The 19,392-nt window shown below is 35.2% G+C and overlaps 4 protein-coding genes across 4 annotated transcripts; 1 reads left to right on the plus strand and 3 right to left on the minus strand.

The window, feature by feature from the left end:
• Positions 1–1,802: 1,802 nt before the first annotated feature.
• LOC25499686 (putative ankyrin repeat protein RF_0381) lies at positions 1,803–7,454 on the minus strand. The gene is made up of 11 exons (XM_013595079.3): positions 7,222–7,454; positions 6,837–7,139; positions 6,343–6,482; positions 5,570–5,656; positions 4,762–4,887; positions 4,340–4,492; positions 3,759–3,833; positions 3,100–3,201; positions 2,683–2,853; positions 2,484–2,563; positions 1,803–2,033 (listed from the first exon to the last, which is right to left on the minus strand). Exons 1-11 carry the CDS (start codon positions 7,313–7,315, stop codon positions 1,979–1,981), a joined length of 1,386 nt encoding a protein of 461 aa, XP_013450533.1. The 5' UTR covers positions 7,316–7,454; the 3' UTR covers positions 1,803–1,978.
• A 1,487-nt stretch (positions 7,455–8,941) lies between these two features.
• Positions 8,942–10,073, minus strand: LOC25499687 (uncharacterized). Its single transcript, XM_013595080.3, has 2 exons — positions 9,469–10,073; positions 8,942–9,086 (listed from the first exon to the last, which is right to left on the minus strand). Exons 1-2 carry the CDS (start codon positions 9,947–9,949, stop codon positions 9,004–9,006), a joined length of 564 nt encoding a protein of 187 aa, XP_013450534.1. The 5' UTR covers positions 9,950–10,073; the 3' UTR covers positions 8,942–9,003.
• A 2,556-nt stretch (positions 10,074–12,629) lies between these two features.
• LOC25499688 (receptor-like protein kinase ANXUR1) lies at positions 12,630–15,411 on the plus strand. Its single transcript, XM_013595081.3, has one exon. It carries the CDS (start codon positions 12,630–12,632, stop codon positions 15,225–15,227), a length of 2,598 nt encoding a protein of 865 aa, XP_013450535.2. The 3' UTR covers positions 15,228–15,411.
• A 279-nt stretch (positions 15,412–15,690) lies between these two features.
• On the minus strand, positions 15,691–19,283 carry LOC25499689 (renalase). Its single transcript, XM_024770379.2, has 7 exons — positions 18,595–19,283; positions 17,726–17,852; positions 17,517–17,578; positions 17,162–17,389; positions 16,765–16,886; positions 16,320–16,458; positions 15,691–16,147 (listed from the first exon to the last, which is right to left on the minus strand). The coding sequence occupies exons 1-7, from the start codon at positions 19,192–19,194 to the stop codon at positions 15,986–15,988; spliced, it is 1,440 nt and encodes a 479-aa protein (XP_024626147.1). The 5' UTR covers positions 19,195–19,283; the 3' UTR covers positions 15,691–15,985.
• Positions 19,284–19,392: the final 109 nt, after the last annotated feature.

The raw sequence follows: 19,392 nt of genomic DNA on the forward strand, positions 1-19,392 counted from the left end.
CTTCCAGCGGTAATTAACTGCCTCTGGCATATCCGGAAACAATTAACTGCCGCTGGCTCCAGAGGTTGTTAACTGCCTCTGCCTTTGCTGAACTTAAGTGCAATTCCAATTGCCATTTTGCATGGTCAAAATAAATCGAGACTTAGTCGAAATGCTACAAAACTTTACAGACACCTCTATAAAAATACATATAGATGATGTGAAAAGTTTCATAACATTCCGAAAAAGTCTCGATTTTTTTTTATTTTTTCGACCGAAACGAGCAAAGTCGCAATTGAAAAAGTACAAAAAATCGAAACTTATTCGGAATTTTACGAAACTTTTCACATCATCTATATGTATTTTTATAGAGGTGTCTATAAAGTTTCGTAGCATTTCGATTAAGTCTCGATTCATTTTGATTTTTCAACCGAACCATGCAAAATCGCAACTTTTTTTCAAGTGCGAGTCTGAAAAAGTGTCCTAGATGTTAAACTTTTTCACAATTTTTTTCAATCATGTTTAGAACAAAAAAATAACATCTCCCGCAAAAAATTTGAATTTTTCGACAAGGGACAAATTAAATATGAATTTTTAACGCGCCTAAAATTTAAGACACGGAAACTTCAAAACATCAACCTAAAAATTGAATTTTGAACTTTTTTTTTGCAAACACCTCTATAAAAATACATATAGAGGATCTGAAAATTTTCGTAGTATTCGACTAATCCTCAATTTATTTTGATTTTTTTTACTGAAACGCGTAAAATTGCAATATTTTTCCAACTGCGCGTCCGGAAAAGTTATATAGAGGTTGAATTTTTTTCATTATTTTTTGCACACATATTAAGAACATAAAAAAAATATTTCCCACAAAAAATTAGAATTTTTCGACAACGGATGGATTAAATATGAATTTTAAATGCGCCAATAACTCAAGAAACCAAAACGTCAACCTAAAAATTGAATTTTGAGCTGGTTTTGTGCAGACAGCTCTAAAAATATATATATTGAGGGTATGTAAAGTTTCGTAGAATTCTGAATAAGTTATTTTGATTTTTCGACCGAAACGCGTAAAATCACAATTGAAACTGCACTTAAGTGCAAGAGGCAGTTAACCGCCTCTCGAGCCAGCGGCAGTTAACTCCTGTCGGATATGCCAAAGGCAGTTAATTACCGTTGAAGATAATTTGATCATTTACTTATGTTATTATGAACTTTTTGATGTTCGAAAAGCAATTTTCAAATATTGGTGGGTTGAAACATTTAGAAAAAATGAGACAAAATGAAGGAGATAATTTCCAAATCCTCAGAACCACCAACCTTCTCAATCTATTTTTTATATCACGACAATGTAACACTGGTAAACCACCACAGGTAAAAAGGAAGAGCATAGCACTGGAATATGTTGCTGTTCTTCGTCTTCACTTTTAAAAGATATTGGTTTCTAAAGCAATTGTTTTCAATAAAATAAATGTAAGATGGCAACTGACCCAATATTACAGGGATAAAAACAAAACGTTACTAACCCTTTTATTAAACACTACACCGACCCATCTAACTTATTAAGAGGGGTATGTATATTTCAAGGGTCGTAGAAAGAAAGGCTCTGGTGGGGGAAGGAAAGATAAAGTTCACAAGATCTTCAGACTTAAGGCTAATGTCTTATGGAATAACAATCAGATGATTCAATTAAGCTTACAAACTACGTAATCTATTATGAACCACCTATAATGGCGGTCCATATTAACCTTAGCCTTGACAACGTGCAATTTGCCTGCATTGCCATTTTCACAATGCGCCAATGCTATAATATTTCAAGATGTCAAATAAGCAATAACCTTTCTAATTAGTATAATTTTTTAACGCAATAATTTACCAGTAAACTGAACTCGTAAGATTGTACTCAAGAAAATACATATCAATAAGGTTAAAAGGCTGCATCACCCACAACGTTTTAGTTTCTTTATCTTTGTAAGGGACATTAGAAAAATGACAACTACGATTTATCTTTAGTTGTGCCATGAAATTTCCTTCCAGCTTCAACAGCTTCCCTGTAAAAGATGAATACATGATTAGTTACATACAAATTAATGAACTGATCAACAGATAAAGACTTGTATGTGCTGGATAGCATTGGTGAATCTAAGCGATTTGAAGATTTGATCAGTTAAATTTGTGATGATTTTGATTCAAAAATATGAATTTGAGAGTTTAAAGTAGAAAAAATGATGAAGAGACTTAATTGAATTAAATTGAATTTGCTCAATAAATTACTCCCTCCGGTCCTTATTATTAGCAACAAATGACTTTTTAGGTTCATTGAATAATTAATGTATCTCGTTATAAATATAGACTAGATACATTACTTATACAATGAACCTAAAAAGTCAATTGCTGCTTATAATAAGGACCGGAGGGAGTATTAGAAGACCTAAACCATGCATTAACTATTGCAAAATAACTAAAAGTGCAAATAAGTCTAAATAAAACAATGTGGAGACCTGAACGCATTTACAAGCTCCTTGCTCTCAGGGTCAAGTGTTACTCCCTCGTAAAAAGCATTTGCAGCTTCATCAAACCTCTGCAACAAGGATAGCAAATAGAAGTTAAGAAACGTGAATCACGTGTCCTGAATGTCAAGGGGGAAAGGTTTCAGGATAACATACCAGCAACAATTAACCAAAAAAAAAAAAAACATACCAGCAACAAACGCAAGGCTGCGCCTTCCCTATAACAAGCTTTGGACCAATCTGGTCTTAATGCTCTACATGCCTTTGCATCAGCTAAAGCCTGCTCAGCTTGACCTAGCTTCATCCAACATAGACTTCTATTTGAAAACAATGTACCATCACTGGGATTCAAATCAATTGCCTGCAAACACATTCAAAAAGAAAAGAATAGAATATATCATAAATTGATTGTCGTTTAGTAAGAAGATAAATGCAGTTAATTTTCTAAAACAAGACTAGATAAACATGTGGATGTCCAGTGGACACTGCACAGAAACACCATTGAGACATATAACTAACATCGGGCATGGTGCACGAAAAGTACTCAACAAGCAAAAGTTACAAACAGGATGAAGTTCAAGAGTTAGACGAGAGATCAAGACTTTACTTGTGTATAGGAATCTATAGCCGTATGATAGTCATTCCTTTTAAAAGCCTCATCCCCTCTTGATTTTGATTCTGCTGCTCTCTTTTTGGCTTCAGGTGACACCTAGATAAGTTCACACAATTATGTTACAAGGAAAAAAAAAGTAAAGTTGACACACTTAACTAAAAGATCAAAAATCAAATCAAATTTTATTATAAGAATAAGCAATTGATCATGGGTTCTAACTTGACAATGTATTAAAATCTCAATCTTTTAAGAAAGTTTAAGACAGTGCACATACTTTTTTTTGACAATAAGACAGTGCACATACTCGATAGGGTACAATAAACCAGAAGAGTGATAAATGAGAAACAGAATCCTAAGAAGAAGAAAGGCTCGCTAAAATATCTTTAAAAAACCCAGCCAAAACTGAGGGGAACGCAACTGATAACAACAAAGATGGTGCATAAACTCTGAAGCAATACACAATTTAGAAACAAGAGAGATTTACGTAAACAGACGATTCTTTTGACTGAATACACATAATTGGATGCGACTTGCATATTTCTCCAGCGTCTACAATATTTTTGCAGCTATTTACATTGACAGTACAGCTGTAAGTCTGTAACATACCAAATTGAGAAAAAGGTACAGCTAATATATTTAATAGGAAAACACACCTCAGGGATATTTTGCTCTTGAGAAACAGTAGCATCCACAGACCAGTTATTTTCTTTAGCATTTAGCGATTCATCCTGCACATTACCCTTACAACTCAGTACAAAGATTAAGAAATCCACTTTGTCAGGCAACAAAAATACAAACTAGTATCAGAAAGAATTAGTTAACCCTTTTTGAACTTAGTATAATATGATCAAGACAATATAATAGTAAAAACTGCAACCACAATCAGTTAAAGTTTAAATCATTTTAGCATTACGCATATAAATTTATTCCTTGCTGGAGAATGCTGGCTTGAGCAGAGAATATTTTATGTTCCTCCATTTTAATTTGGATAGCTACAGTAAAATTGTAGAGTTCTCTTTTCTTTGTAACAAAATAAATGTAGAAAATATTTAATTCTTGACAACCTATGAAACTACAAGGCAAATACTTTGTATTTTAAGATAATGCGGTGACTATTGTAAGCACGGCTTCATCTATCTTAACCAAAAGTAAGCATACTTATCCCATGTTCTTGCAGCAATGATATTCATTAGCTCTGTCCAGCAGGACATAGAAAAAATTAGGGCTTCAGTACCTGCTGCTTTTTACTTTCGGATTGCACATGCTCAAGTATCCCATCAATAGTCCAAGAAGGAATAGCATCAATTTTGGATGTCATGGGGAACAATATCTCAACAGCTCCACGATTTCCCCTTCCAGCTGCAACCTGTATTGGCTTAACACCATCCTGTGATCCAAACAGACATAAAATTTAGTTCTAAATATTAATGGAAGGCACGTTGTTTACCACAGCCATATGCACTACACTGGATAAGCAAAGTTGACATCAGAGATGCTGAAAAGATTGGAAAAATCTTGGAAACAAGAATACAAGAAAATACTATTCGGTTCTTATATAAGTAGACTCTCGGCATTGTTTGGCAGCCATTGAGTTCTATACTAGCATCAGAAGGTTATGAGCCAAATGAGGATGTTACGAAATTAAATATGCCTCACCTCGTCAGAGACATTAGGATCAGTTCCTGCTTTCAACAGGGAATTTATAAGTTCTAGACTTCCATTATCAGCTGCAATGTGCAAAGGAGTTGCTCCACCAGCACTAACATTTACTTTAGCACCTGCCTGTATACAGTAAAATCCAAATATAGATGGATCAGAAGTTGAAAAACATACAGGAAATCTATATTCACTAGGATAGCATAACAAACTTTTAAGACTACGGGATGGGTACTTGTTGAGACGCCTTTTAAGGTACATTCATCAACAAAATACAAGGTTCAACCCAGCTTTCTATAGCTTTGAACGTATTTTACCGATGTATCTATCTCTTCCCTTTTTCATTAGATAGATGTTTAGTAAATAACACCCACTAGCACTGATTCCCAGTACATTTTTGTAATACTAGGCATATATAATATACTTTGAACTAATCAACTAACTAATTGTTATGGATATATAACATGGAATGAAATTGTCAGCCTGATTGCATTATCATACATTAAGCAGTTTAATTTTTAATGGCATTATTGCTCCTACAATATGTCACTCAAATGAAATCATTAAATGTATAGTTAATCATCACGATTCTATGAATGATGTCGGTTATATATACTAATTCATCATATACATCGTTTTTCCCACCATTTCCACTGATAAATTTTCTACAATTGTCATGGAGTATCTCTGTATCAGTATAATAATATTACAGCAAAGATTCTAGTATTTATTTCATGTTTCACATATCCAAATCATAAACATAGTATATTGTTTAGTAAGGGTTGACAAGTTGAACAAGATGTTGAACCTGTATTAACAGCTCTAAGCATGCCAAAGAATCAGCTGCAACAGATGAAATGAGTGGGGTAATGCCATCATCAGTTTCAGCATTGGGCTGCAAAACAACACCAAGATGAAAGGGAAAGCATTATATTTGTAATACTATTACAATAGTGCAGTTCTGTAAAATATCTCAGAAAACTAAATTGAAAACTTAACACGGCATAGATAAGAAAGAAAATTTGGTCAACCATACCCATGTAATAAGCATATTAGTAGTACACAAAAACAAAAGTGCACTAAATGCAGAAATGTTTTCTAGATTGGCAAATAAACAAGCTCTAAGACATTGTCTCATTAGGATGTGATGAATCAAGCAAGAAGAATAAATTAATCAATCCTCGTAAACTATTCAAGAAAATGCATCTCAACAATGACAGAGTGTATCAATAAAGCTTATGAAGATTGCACTTATCGATTTGAACAATAAAATATTGATGTAAAAGTCAGAAAACGTTGTTGAAATGAAACTTGAGCATATTGATTATCGAAACGTGGTAAATGACTGTTTCTTCAGAAGACCACAGATCCAGATGATAGGAAAAGCAAAGCAATTTTAGAAAGAAGAAACAGAAAAGAACATGCTAAGCGTTAACACCAATTGATACTCTAAATATCCAATCAAATAGATATAGAATTCTGATACTCAAACGAATCAAATTTCTGAAGCAAAAGAAATCGAGTATACTTCATAACATTATCACAAAGTAACACAAATTAAGAAATGGAATGAAGAATTACATTTGCACCATGTTTTAATAGAACAGTAACAGCAGCTTCTTGAGCATGACCAGCCGCCCAAACCAAAGGTGTTCCCGAATCACTTTCTAAATCAGGATTAACTCCTCTGGACAGCAAATGCTCAAGTAAATCCGTATCTCCTGGAACAAAAACCACATATCACAACAAAATCAGCAAACACATAACAAGAGAGACAAACTTAACAACAAAATACTTTTTCCTAATAACATTGCACAAGATGAGATAGTGTCTGTTTGGATTCGCTAATTTGAGATTTTCTAATGACATTAACACTTGTTATCAGTCCATAAGCTCTCAAGGATGACTTATGAAAACAGTTTGACTTTATTCTATCTTTGGTTATACTATACATCCGCACTTATACGATAAGTAGTTATACTATAAGCACTTAATTAAGCAGTTTCTCCAAACATGGCCATAGTGCAATCAAAATCAATTGATCGCCTAACAGAATAATAAAGAAAGGGAAAAACCTATTCCAGCAGAATGATGCAAAGCCGTAGTTCCTAAATTGCTAGCAATAGTAGGATCAGCGCCATGATCAATCAGATACTTAGCAGTGGCAGTGTGTCCCTGACGTGCAGCATGAATGAGGGCAGTTTCACCGTCATCGTCTTTATCATTGATACGAAGTTTCAAATCCTCTATAAGATAACTGCAAATCTGAGTTTGTCCTTCAAGAGAAGCAAAATGAAGTGCTCCACGCTTGTTTGCATCTTTAATTGCTTCAACTGTTTTGGATAAATCTTTGCCCTCATCTAACTGTTCCGCAAATTCTATAAAAACAATATAAAATCAGATGAATGAAGAACAACGAAATAGTAGATAATAAGTTGATTAATTGAATGATTGAATTACTCTTTAAGAGATCGAGATTGCCGGTACGAGCAGCGTTGAGAAAGTGTTGAACTTTCTGCCTAACTGCAAGTGCGTCGGAAGCATCGGGAGCCATAGCGAGAACAAGGACTTGAAGGGATTCTTCCTCTGTAATGCAAAACCAAAACCCTGTTTTTCTTTCTTTCAAAGGAGCAAAACCCTGTGTTGAAACAATTCAAAGAAACCAAAACCTTAAGAGTAGTCAACATATATAAAGGTTATGTTTTGGGCCGTGGGCTCAAACCCTAATATGCGCAGCTGCAGCTCACAATTAAGATAAGAGTTTGTTTTGACAAAATAAAAACGGGTTAATGTCCCCAGTCAGCTTAACTCAGTTGGGAGGACAATGCATAATATGTGCAGGGGTTCGAACCCGAATACCCCATTTTTAGATTAAAAAAAAAACGGGTTAATGGTTTTAACCATGTAATTTGATATTGTTCATATTTTTTACCATGTTTGATCTACTAAATAGTAAGTATCAGATAAAGAAGAGAAATAAGGCAAAACAACACATGACAAACTTATGATATTGAATAATTTTTTATTTTATATAATTTTTTGTGGATAAAAAATACACACACGCAATTACCCCTGTTTAAGTTCTATAATCCGAAACATGTTTTGAAGTGTAAAATTCGAACACATCATATAAATTATTTGAACCTCTCCTAAGTCAATTCACTTTTTTTTAACAAAGTTATCCGTTTTAGATTCTATAATCCATAGTATGTTTTTGTAGTTCATTTTAAAGAATCTTAGACACCCTAGTATATACATCAAAATCTTGATTTTTATGCCCAATTTCATCATCAATGGACTCTACACACATCATTTTCATATGAACGCAAATGTAATATGACTCTAAAACCTTCCTCATTTGATTTAAAAAAAAAAATTAGAAAAAAAAATCTCGGCTTGTGAGCCAAATTAGTTTGGGGATTATTTAAGTGGGAAAACAACTTTAATTGGTGTTGGCTCATATTTGCTTTTTATCTTAAAAAGTAACATTCGAGAGTTATTTTCTAAAAGTCTTTAAAATACAAAAAAACATTGTTTGAGAATTGAGAGTCATCTTTCAAACTGTTTGCGTATATATTTATGGGGACCAAAAGCAACCATCTTAGTATTGAAGGTCGGCATGTGGGTTGAGGTTGAGAGTCTATATAAGTTGACAAGTATATTCTAGTCTTGAATGTAACAAAAAAAAAAAAAAATTGTATTTGATTTAAATTTACACAAAGACATATATACATATACATGTTTACTTACATTTGAAATCAAAATCAACAATTATCTTTATAAAGTTATGGAACCTTACAATTGGAGCCTAACTAAAAACCCTTGCTTAGTGCTCATATTATAAAAAGCATTTACCAGTTGTGGCTCAACTCAAAATTGTTTTCATGAAATGAATAGCTCCTCGGAGAGACAGTTCCACATCCAATCCAATTGAAAAAAATATACAAATAAAGAGGGAAAAAAGGTAAAGGAAAATGGTGCAAATATTTGATGACAGCATAACCTTCTACCAATTTACAAATTGGAGCCAACCAACCAAATGTGTTTGTTTGTTCAGCCCCAACAAAAACCCTCAAGAAAATCTGCACATTTTTTTTTTTCTTTTTAAATTTTTGGTGTTTTTTTCTTTTATTTATTTATTTATTTTGCATATATCTAGAATGAGAACCACCCTCCCTCTGTACAAAAAAAGAAAGAAAAGCAGAACATATTTATGATGTATGTATCCCACACTTGACTTCATCATGAATGAGATTGCATTACTGAACAAGCAACAGCTTGAGCCCAGTGCCTTAATTTGGTTTTTATAAGTGCTGGATCATCCCCTGCAACCACATTAATCAATTCACCAAATTAATAACAACTAATTACGGGCTAAAAGTCAGAGTTGAACACATCTACGTCTATAATATACAATAAACACAACCGAATACTTTGAAACATTTATACACAAATTAAACACATTAGAGTAACAAACGATACTTATAATTACTGATGAATTATATCTGCGATCATAATAGTTTTAAGTTGGTCTACAATTCTAGTATAAATATATTAGAAGTCTCAAAAACATGATCGCAATCACAATTGCAGCCTCATTGGCTGCATTTGTTTGCATTGCTATTGCTACAATATTAAAGTTTTCAACGTAACCATGTCAATTTAGAACAATTGGGTTATCAATAATGAATGAGTGACATTAATTACCTGGGTTACAAATCTTCCAAGAATCAGAATCAACAATGCTACCAGTAGGACTCGCAATAGATGAAGATGAACGGCTGTGAGTAGTGCGATGAGTTGTAGGTGTAGATACCGGACTTGGAGACAGGTTCCGGTTAACGGCAAAATATAGATCAAGAGCCGGTAATGTATTGCAAAGCTTTTGTCCATCTTCCTCATTAAATCCAAATCCTAATTCAATACATCCTCTAAGCTCATTTAGATCTTCGTCGTTGCAATCGTGCATGCTATTCCTCCTACGTTGAGTTTGTCGACGCCTTCTTTCCCACGCCATGTCTCCTGGTGTTCCACACATTGATAGTTGCTTTGTTAGACGTTTCCTTTTCTTAAACGCCAATGCCTCGGCCTTCTGATCAGAATGTTCCTGTTGCAACTCTTCCTCCTGATCTGAAAACTCGTTTTCGCAGACTCCTCCTCCCTGTAACACTATTTCCTCGCTACTCATAATATTAATTATGAATTTTGATGATTAATTAGTAATGGTGGTGATGGTGACAGCCGAGGCAGTTAGGAAGCTGCCTCGCCGTGCCGCGTCGCCGTGAAGGGAAGAGTAATTGAAATAAAGAATGAAAGGTGAAAATGTCTGGAATGGTATGTTTAATTAAATAGAAGTCTAATAATAAGGGATTCAGTTAATTTGGTGTTTGATATTCTCACCATTCATTTTTTGTAACTACCTGCAGCATAATACACGCACCTGCGTTAATTAATTTAGATAGAGTGAGTTGTATAATAAGCATTGTTTTGAAGTAAATTTAAATTCTACAATCTATTCTTCTATTCTATGTTGTGGCTACCTAAATTCGGAAGGTGATGCTACATTTGGGGTTATAAAATCTTGTTCAAATTGTAGAGTATGCTTTGGATGAACCGTATTTTCTAAGATAAACAGTGCCTAAAAATATCTATATCCTTCATGTGTCGTTGGCACATATATTTGTCTCAAACTTTATATCATTTCGGTTTTACTGCTCTGTAACACAACAACATAATTTCATTTCATCACAATGCCTCACTCTCATTCACCAATAGGGCTGGTAATTAAGCCTTAAGGACTAGGTTTAGAAGTATAATTTAGTAAAGAAAATAGATAAATTTTAAATGTAAACTATATACAAGAAATTATAAGATATATATTTAAATTTAATACTGACAAACAAGTATTAAAAAAAATATTATGTTTAATAAACTTTTATGCTTAAGGCTCAATTTCACACACAACATCAGCAAAGATCATCAACCATATGATTTTAAAGAGAGAGAGATTCGTGTATTATAAGACAGGCCTAAATATATTTTGGATCGTTCACAATTTCATTCACTCATCTGTTAGTTAATTTATTATTTAAATGTATATTTTGTTAGTCAATTTGATTCATAAAATCACTAAAAAAAGAAATATATATATATATATATATATATAGTAATTTTTGTACACTCCGAACACTATTTAGTAATAACATGTCACGGGTTTAGACTTTAGACTCTAACACTATATAGTGATAACTTATCACGTGTTTAGATACTGAAATGATTGTTTACCCTATTGTGAAAGAAAACAAAAGTGAATCATCAAATTCAAGATCACAATCCATTCAAAACAATTAAGACAAAACAAAAGCAACATCTTGCCGCACACTTGAAATTGTGACATTGGTTTCGTTAATCACATTTACACTATTACTATTGTCGTCCCAAAGTTACTCTATAACTTTTTTCCACACTTGATTATTTTCTGGTTCCATCCCTGCATGCATTCTTATTCTCGTAAAATTTTACAATTAGTGAGTATTTACAAAAAGTTGTGAAGTTATTTGTTCAAAAGAAATGCTAATTGGACGATTGGATTGGTGAAACTGAATGCTTATATTGAGTTATTAGAGTAACTCAGCTCAAAAATACACTTGAAGTAAGTTGGTCTATACTCTTTGTATATTGTTACTACAATAAAGTTTTTTTTTAGGATTTATTACAGTAAAGTTATTTTGAGGAAAAAATATATATCATTTTTTTATGAAGAAAATTTAGCGTGAGGGGTTTGTTCTCCCATCAAAGAAATTTATATTTACTCCTCTAGGGATAGTATCATCATTTTTTTGTTGACAACATGATAATGTGAAGTAAAAACACTCCTTAAATTGGACGTGTCCTGACACCAGACATGTATCGGTAGCTAACATTGACATATTTAATTATATTGAATTATCTTTATCTATTTCGGTGTCGGCGTGTCAGTGTGTTGCATGTTCGTGTTCGTGTACGTTCCTGTACTTCATTTGCATTATATCATCGTTTGAAAATGTATTACTGTCATTCTTTTATTAGATCCTTGATATAATCCGAGTCAGGTAAAGAGGATTGATATAAGGGATTAAAACTTACACTGCACGTTTTTTTTTATTCATTCACAAAATTGGAAGATGATCTATATCATTACCATATAATATGATTGATATATGTCATCCCCATATGCAATTAATTAGCAGCTAAGGTGAAACTTAAACAGATATTATATATGTTGTCACGAAATGTATGAGTTTTATGGCGAGGAGAAGTGTCTTTTTAATTATTCTTTACCTCATATCAGTGTGTGTGATGATTAATGACAGAATACTAACAAAGTATTAATCCATAAATTAACAAGTAGTCCAACGCTTTATTTTCCTTCAAAAAAAAAAAAAAGTAGTCCAACGCTAAATATAGCCTAGGCTCATCACATGTATCAAATTCAAACCACTGTTGTAAAAACTTGTAACAAATCCAATTCATTCAAATACGGTATTTCCTCCCCACCTCCCGTTCTAATAGTATGGAAAAGAAGAAGAAAAAAAAGGAAAATTGGAATTCATAACAAAAGAACAAAACACAAAAATAAATAAAAACTTAATTTCATCTCCTTTCTTGTAGGTAACCTGGTTTGGTTATTCCAACCCAGGTAGTTCTTTAGTTTGCTTGAGCCTCCATGGGGAGTTAGAACGGTTTAAAACAACACCTCGCCATCAAACCAAGAAGCTAACATCTTTTTTTCGGGGTACAGGAAAATCCTTCTTGTCTCGCAAATTATAACAATTTGTGACCAAGTTCCTTTTCCTGTATACCCCAACATGTATCTTTTCTCTTCAAAAATGCATAAGCATACAAGTCTCTTGTTGTATTTCGTCGGTATCTCTATTTTGTTGCATGTCATTCACGGTGCATCCATAGAGGAGCCAGGTTCATTGATATTGGGTTGTGGGTTGGATGAAGGGGGAGCCAAAGATGAGGATGGAAGGCAATGGAGTCCTGATAATAAGTTTTTGGCAACACAAAATGGTTCAACAACATACAAAGCCGCATACCAAGATCCTTCCCTCTCCTCTGTGGTTCCATACATGTCAGCTAGAATTTTCACATCAGAAACAACATACAAATTTAATGTTCAGCCTGATAAACGTTATTGGCTCAGGCTCCACTTTTATCCATCCCTTTATGGAACTTTCAACCCCTCCGATTCATATTTCTCTGTGGCTGCAAATGGGATTACCCTCCTCAGCAATTTCAGCGCTTCTATCACTTGTCAGGCCCTCTCACAAGCTTACATTGACAGAGAGTATTCTCTTGCTCCTTTGAATTCAGATACTTTGACTCTTACATTTAAACCTTCTGACAAGCAAAATGGGACTTTTGCTTTCATCAATGGAATTCAATTGATCCAAATGCCTGAGTTGTTTGACTCTGCTTCATTGGTCGGGTTTGGTGACCAAACCATGGACATCAAAACCTTAAATTTGCAAACCATGTTTAGACTAAACGTTGGTGGGCAATATGTGTCTCCAGCCCAAGATTCTGACCTTTCGAGAATGTGGTACGACGACACACCTTACCTATATGGTTCATCCTATGGTGTCACCAACGAAGCTAAAAAGGATGTCCTAATCGACTATCAGACTATGCCAAAGTACATTGCACCTCCTACTGTCTACTCCACATCAAGATCAATGGGTACCGATAAGGACGTCAACATGGGATACAACCTCACGTGGGTTTTCCAAGTTGATCCAAATTCCATGTACCTCGTGAGGTTGCATTTCTGTGATTTCTATTATTCCAAGGTCAATGAGATTGTTTTCAATATATTTCTCAATAACAATACGGCACAGGCTCAAGCTGATATTATTGGGTGGACAGGAGGTAAAGGCATGACAACTTACCAGGACTATGTGGTATATGTCCAAGACGGGGAGGGGGATGAGCAACTTTGGCTTGCACTACATCCAGCACCTGACTCAAAACCACAGTTCTATGATGCTATACTCAATGGGGTGGAGATATTCAAGCTCAATGACACGGACTTGTCTGGCCCCAATCCTCAGCCTTCAGACATGCTCCTCGAAGGTGAATCACAGGAAACAAGTTTCCATACACACAAAACATATGACAAGAAAGCTGTCATTGGTGGAGCTGCAGGAGGTGCTGCGGGTTTTGCCTTTATGGCGGCAATATGCATTGCTGTCTACAACAAGAAGAAGAGAGTTCCAGGGGCAGTCACACAAACAAGCTGGCTTCCCATCTATGGTAATTCACACACAAATGGCAGTAAATCCACGTCTGGGAAGAGCACTACAAGTGCAAACCTCACTGCCATGACCCAAGGTCTATGTCGCTATTTTTCGTTACAAGAGATAAAGCAAGCAACCAACAGTTTTGATGAGTCCAACGTGATTGGAGTTGGTGGATTTGGAAAGGTTTACAAGGGTGTCATTGATAATGGAATGCTAGTGGCGATTAAGAGGTCAAATCCACAGTCAGAACAAGGAGTCAATGAATTCCAGACCGAGATTGAGATGCTTTCTAAGTTGAGACACAAGCATTTGGTGTCCTTGATTGGATTTTGCGAGGAAGATAATGAGATGTGTTTGGTTTATGACTACATGGCTCTTGGAACCTTTAGGGAACATTTGTACAAGGGTATCAAGCCTTTAAATATTTTAACGTGGAAGCAAAGATTAGAGATCTGCATCGGAGCTGCAAGAGGGCTTCACTACCTTCACACGGGGGCCAAGTACACCATCATTCATAGAGATGTCAAAACAACAAATATTCTCTTGGACGAAAACTGGAATGCCAAGGTATCAGATTTTGGGTTGTCAAAAACTGGTCCAGATTTGAACGCTGGCCATGTTAGTACTGTGGTGAAGGGTAGTTTTGGCTACTTGGATCCTGAGTACTTCAGGAGGCAACAATTGACTGAAAAGTCTGATGTCTACTCATTTGGGGTTGTCCTGTTTGAAGCCCTCTGTGCCAGGCCTGTTCTGAATCCCAATCTTCCAAAGGAACAAGTTAGTCTTGCAGAATGGGCATTGCTATGCAACCAAAAAGGAACGCTAGAGGATATTATTGACCCCAATCTCAAGGGAACAATAAATCCAGAAAGCTTGCAGAAGTTCGTGGACACAGCTGAAAAGTGTTTGTCGGATCACGGAGCTGACCGTCCCTCCATGAATGATCTGTTGTGGAATCTAGAATTTGCACTCAACCTGCAAGAAAACAAGGATGGTTCAACTCACTCTGCAACTCGAACTAATGACAATGAGTTTGAAGAAATACATTTAGGAGACAACGAAATGGCAAACCATTATAAGAACCTAAGCCTTGGAGGTCAGGATGAGCTTAGCCAAGATGCTACTTCCAGTCAGGGTCCGACTGAAATCTTCTCACAACTTGTTAGTCCAAAAGGGCGATGAAGAGAAATTTTCTTGATTGTTATTTTGCTATAGGCTTTGAAGGAAGCCATGGAATTCAAGCAAATAAAACCTGCTTATTAGCATTGCTTTGAAGTATATAACGCTTCTATTGCTTGTAGTTGTTAAATTTCTAATTTTATACTTTCCTACGTTCTACATCTATTAAATATTATTTACTATGTCAAGTTTAGTGTATACAAATTCTGAATGTTGTTCATGTCATGTATCTACAGTTCTGTATAGAAAGCACTCAGATTTCTTGTTGCTTGACAAATATTATACAGCCACTATTTAATTTATATTATGTACAAAAAGTGCTGTTTCAAAACTAGAAAGAATTTCACCATAGAAATGTGAGGAATAAGCTGTTTCTGATTTTGAAGGCAAAATCTGCACTCAATACAGTTTTTAACGATTCAAAATTCCAGTTTCTCAAACCTTACGTTTTAAAAGGGCAAGAAAATTTGATGGATGAGAAAGAGAACTACTAATTTCATAAAATTTCATTCCCAAAAATATAATAATGTCACTATCTCTTTCTTTCGAAGAGGCAAGTAACTTACAACTTTTGTCATTACATGTAGCTGTTGAGTGATATAAGGCCCCTTCCCTCCCAACGGAGAGTTTCAGTTTCAAGTTAAATCATCTCTTGAGACCAGTGACGTTACTTTCAGGGGAATATCCTTTGCATGGATATGAAATGAATCTTCTATTGGCAGAGGAGAGACCTGCTTTATGAGCACCATAGCGGGCATAACCTACTTGGCAAGTTCATATACTTGGGCTTCAGTGATCTTTTCTTCTGACCCCAAACCCGGGAATTGTCCAATATCATGCCCTTCCAGTGGTTGAAACTCATGATTCAAACCAACAGCAAACTCTCCAGGGTCAGTTCCGAGACTTTGGATATAGTCTGCAATCTGTGTCAAAATGCCCAAACACAATTTTGAACAACAAAAGGACATTGTCAAAGCTTTTCACAATTTGATAAACATGAATTACTAATGGTGAAGGTGTCTAATTACTAAATTAAAAAAAAAATTGTGGCGAACAAACCACATAAATTAGAAGGTCCAATTGAAAGTGACATACATGGTTAGCTAGAGCAATTCCACTTAAGACTGCTGCCTCTATATTCGAACCTAGCAGCCAATCACCACATATCCCAGCCCTTCCGAAGGGATCAAAGATGCAAGGAACTCCAGGTGTGTTAGTTGGAAGAGCTGCACCCCTGAAAATATCAGAATAATACGATTTTAAACCGTTTAGGTTTACTTACAACGTTTAGAGTTACGGATATTTTTAGATAATCTATCGATGTTAAATTAGACCGTCTGATTTGTTGACAACATAACTGTCACTGAAAACTATCGCACAAGAACTGTCACTGAAAACTATCGCGCAAGACATGCTACTCAGAGAGCACATGTGCATTTGAGAAATCACAAACAATAAGAAAATTCTGTAAGCCTGACCTGAACAAAAACATGTCAGGAGGACATTTCAGAGCAACTAATACTAATACTTTGACTCTTACCATAGTTGGAGCTTCGTATAAAAAGGTTTAGGAAGCGACCCTTTCGATAATCCGAGGGCAGTCTCAACACCCTCTAGCATGCCTTCCTTTACCCTTGTTGCTGTAGCAGTAGGAATATTTTCCTGATAAACAAAACATGGCTCACATTTCAGTTATTAAAAGTGCTAATCGTCACATGCAATACACAAATGAAAATGCATAGGTTATCATAATTTAAATAAATTTTAATCAAATCCCTTGCAAATATTATTCTAGGTAAGGTAATTGTGAGTCAATACCAATATATTACTCCTCTATACCTTCCAAAAACATCCAGCAACCCCAAAACCAATCTAACACTCAGGAAACTAATTTTTATATTGTAATATCATTCTGTTTTGAAAATTTCACTACTTACCTGTGGAACCTTGTTCTGTTTTCCATAAGCAGCAGTACTTAGAAAGGTCCAACAGTGAGGACCGTCACTCTGGGAAGCCAGCAGTTTCTTGGTATTATTGGCCATCCATGACACTGAATCAATTCCTCTCACAAAAGCTCCTTCAAAAGCAACTTCTGTATTCTCTAGAAAAGGAAGAGTTTCCTCAAACGCTGCTAAAAGGGCCCATATTGAACTCAATTCCAGCCTCTGAACAATGGACAGTAGAATAGAAACAATAGGTGGTATTAGTACGAATATAATAGTAGATAAAGCTAAAAATAGAGTGCTAGTTTATCAAATCAAATGAACTGGAAAGGGAATGTCCTAGACCGACCTTCATTTGTTTAGCAATTAATGGCAAACCCGATGTCATAAGCAAGCGGTTAGCACATTTTCCTGTTGGCAAATAGAGAAATAGTTACTAAAGAAGCCATAAGTCGGATGACTGTATACATATAAATACTCTAGGCTGATAAACGTGTAAAAACAGAACTTGTACAATATTATTTCTTAAGAGAAAAAATAAAGACATTATCAAGTTACCATTGTGTGCAATAACAATTGCATCAAACTTCCCACGAGGTTTCCCATTTTCACTCAAGTGCCACATCCCATTAAATGGCTCCAATTTACTGATCCAGCACGGTCTCTCCACATTCACCAAGCTAGTCTACACGAGAATTAGTTTCTTTAACACAAAAATAACATGGGAACCACAGCAAAAAACCAAAATCTAAGAACTATAGCAGCACAAAAGTTAGAAAAACTTAATGATCATCTTGGTCCTTCAAATTGCAAAGGTCGAGTAATTTAATCCCTCAACTTTAATTAATATTTAAGTTAGTCCCTTAAATTAAATAATGTCAATCAATTTAGTTCTCCACCAAAATATCTCTCTAATAAGCATCCATTAAAACCTACGAAAGGTATACGTATTGATTTGAATGGTGTCGTGTTACATCCAGACAAATATAAAACCTTCAAAATTGTATTTGTAGTGTTAAATTTGGAAAAAAGACCAAATGGACAGAAGTTTTTCAATTTAAGGGACTAGATTGTTATTTCACAAATTTAAGGGACTAAACTAATCAACCATCATAATTTCAAGGACTAAAATCATGATTTACTCCTTTCATATCAATCCAAATTCCAAAAGTCGCCACTATTTGCAGAATGTAACAGAATCTTTTCTTAGTTGTAAGCTCTGAAGCAGAGACACCTCTGACATTAGGCATGTCTCGGTGTCCAATGCGCGTCAGTGTCCGACACCCATAGACACTCGTACCATAAGTGTCCCAAAACCAACTTTATTTTCCTCGTTTTGACACAATTTAATTCTTGGACACTTCTGAGACACTTGTAGGTTGTAAGTATTTAATTGTTGAAAACAATGAATATTAGGAAGAACTAACCTGAGACAGTAACGAATCAGCCAGAAAGCGCATTCCACGAGTAGCTATATATCTTGGAGGAGAGGGTAAAAATGGAAGAAACTCACCACCATTCTTCAACTCTCCTACAGTACCCTTCCATTCTCGAACCAAACCCTTATCCAACCAAACATTAACAATTTCAGCAAAACGAGAATCATTGACAGTAAAAAACTGAGCAGCATGGTCAAAAACCAAAGAATCATATTCATCATCAATAATCCTTGTTCCCAATCTTCCTCCAAGACCATGAAGACCAGTGTCGAAAACGGTGGAGCGAATGCCGCGTTTGTCTAAGAAGATAGCGCAAATGAGACCGGAGATACCACCGCCAATGATGGCGACATGTGGTTCGTCGGAGAAAGGGGCGGTGAAAGTGACTTGTTCTTGTTTGAAGGTTTTTTTGAGAATTGATTTACGAGAAGTTCCGTAAGAGGATCTTCTGCGGGGTTTGGAATTGGAGGATGGTGGTTTTTCCATTTTCACCGTGGCAACGGCGGTTGAGGAAGATGGACGGTTGATTAAGTATGGAACTGTGGAGGGTAACAATTTCCATGTTTTCATCATATTCAGACCAAACATTGTTTTGGTTTTGGAGATTTTTTCATTCAAGTCAAGCTTAGTTGTTCTGTTGTGGATATATCCGTTTTTCTTTTCCCGGTAAAACACATTGTCCTTCCCTCAAAACATACATAATTACAAATTAGTACAATTAAATTAGTGGATTAATTTCTTACTAGTAAGTAATTCAAACATTTCTTAATCTTCATGTCTTTTACT

The sequence above is a fragment of the Medicago truncatula genome, chromosome 7, assembly GCF_003473485.1.
Source record: "Medicago truncatula cultivar Jemalong A17 chromosome 7, MtrunA17r5.0-ANR, whole genome shotgun sequence".
NCBI lineage: Eukaryota > Viridiplantae > Streptophyta > Magnoliopsida > Fabales > Fabaceae > Medicago > Medicago truncatula.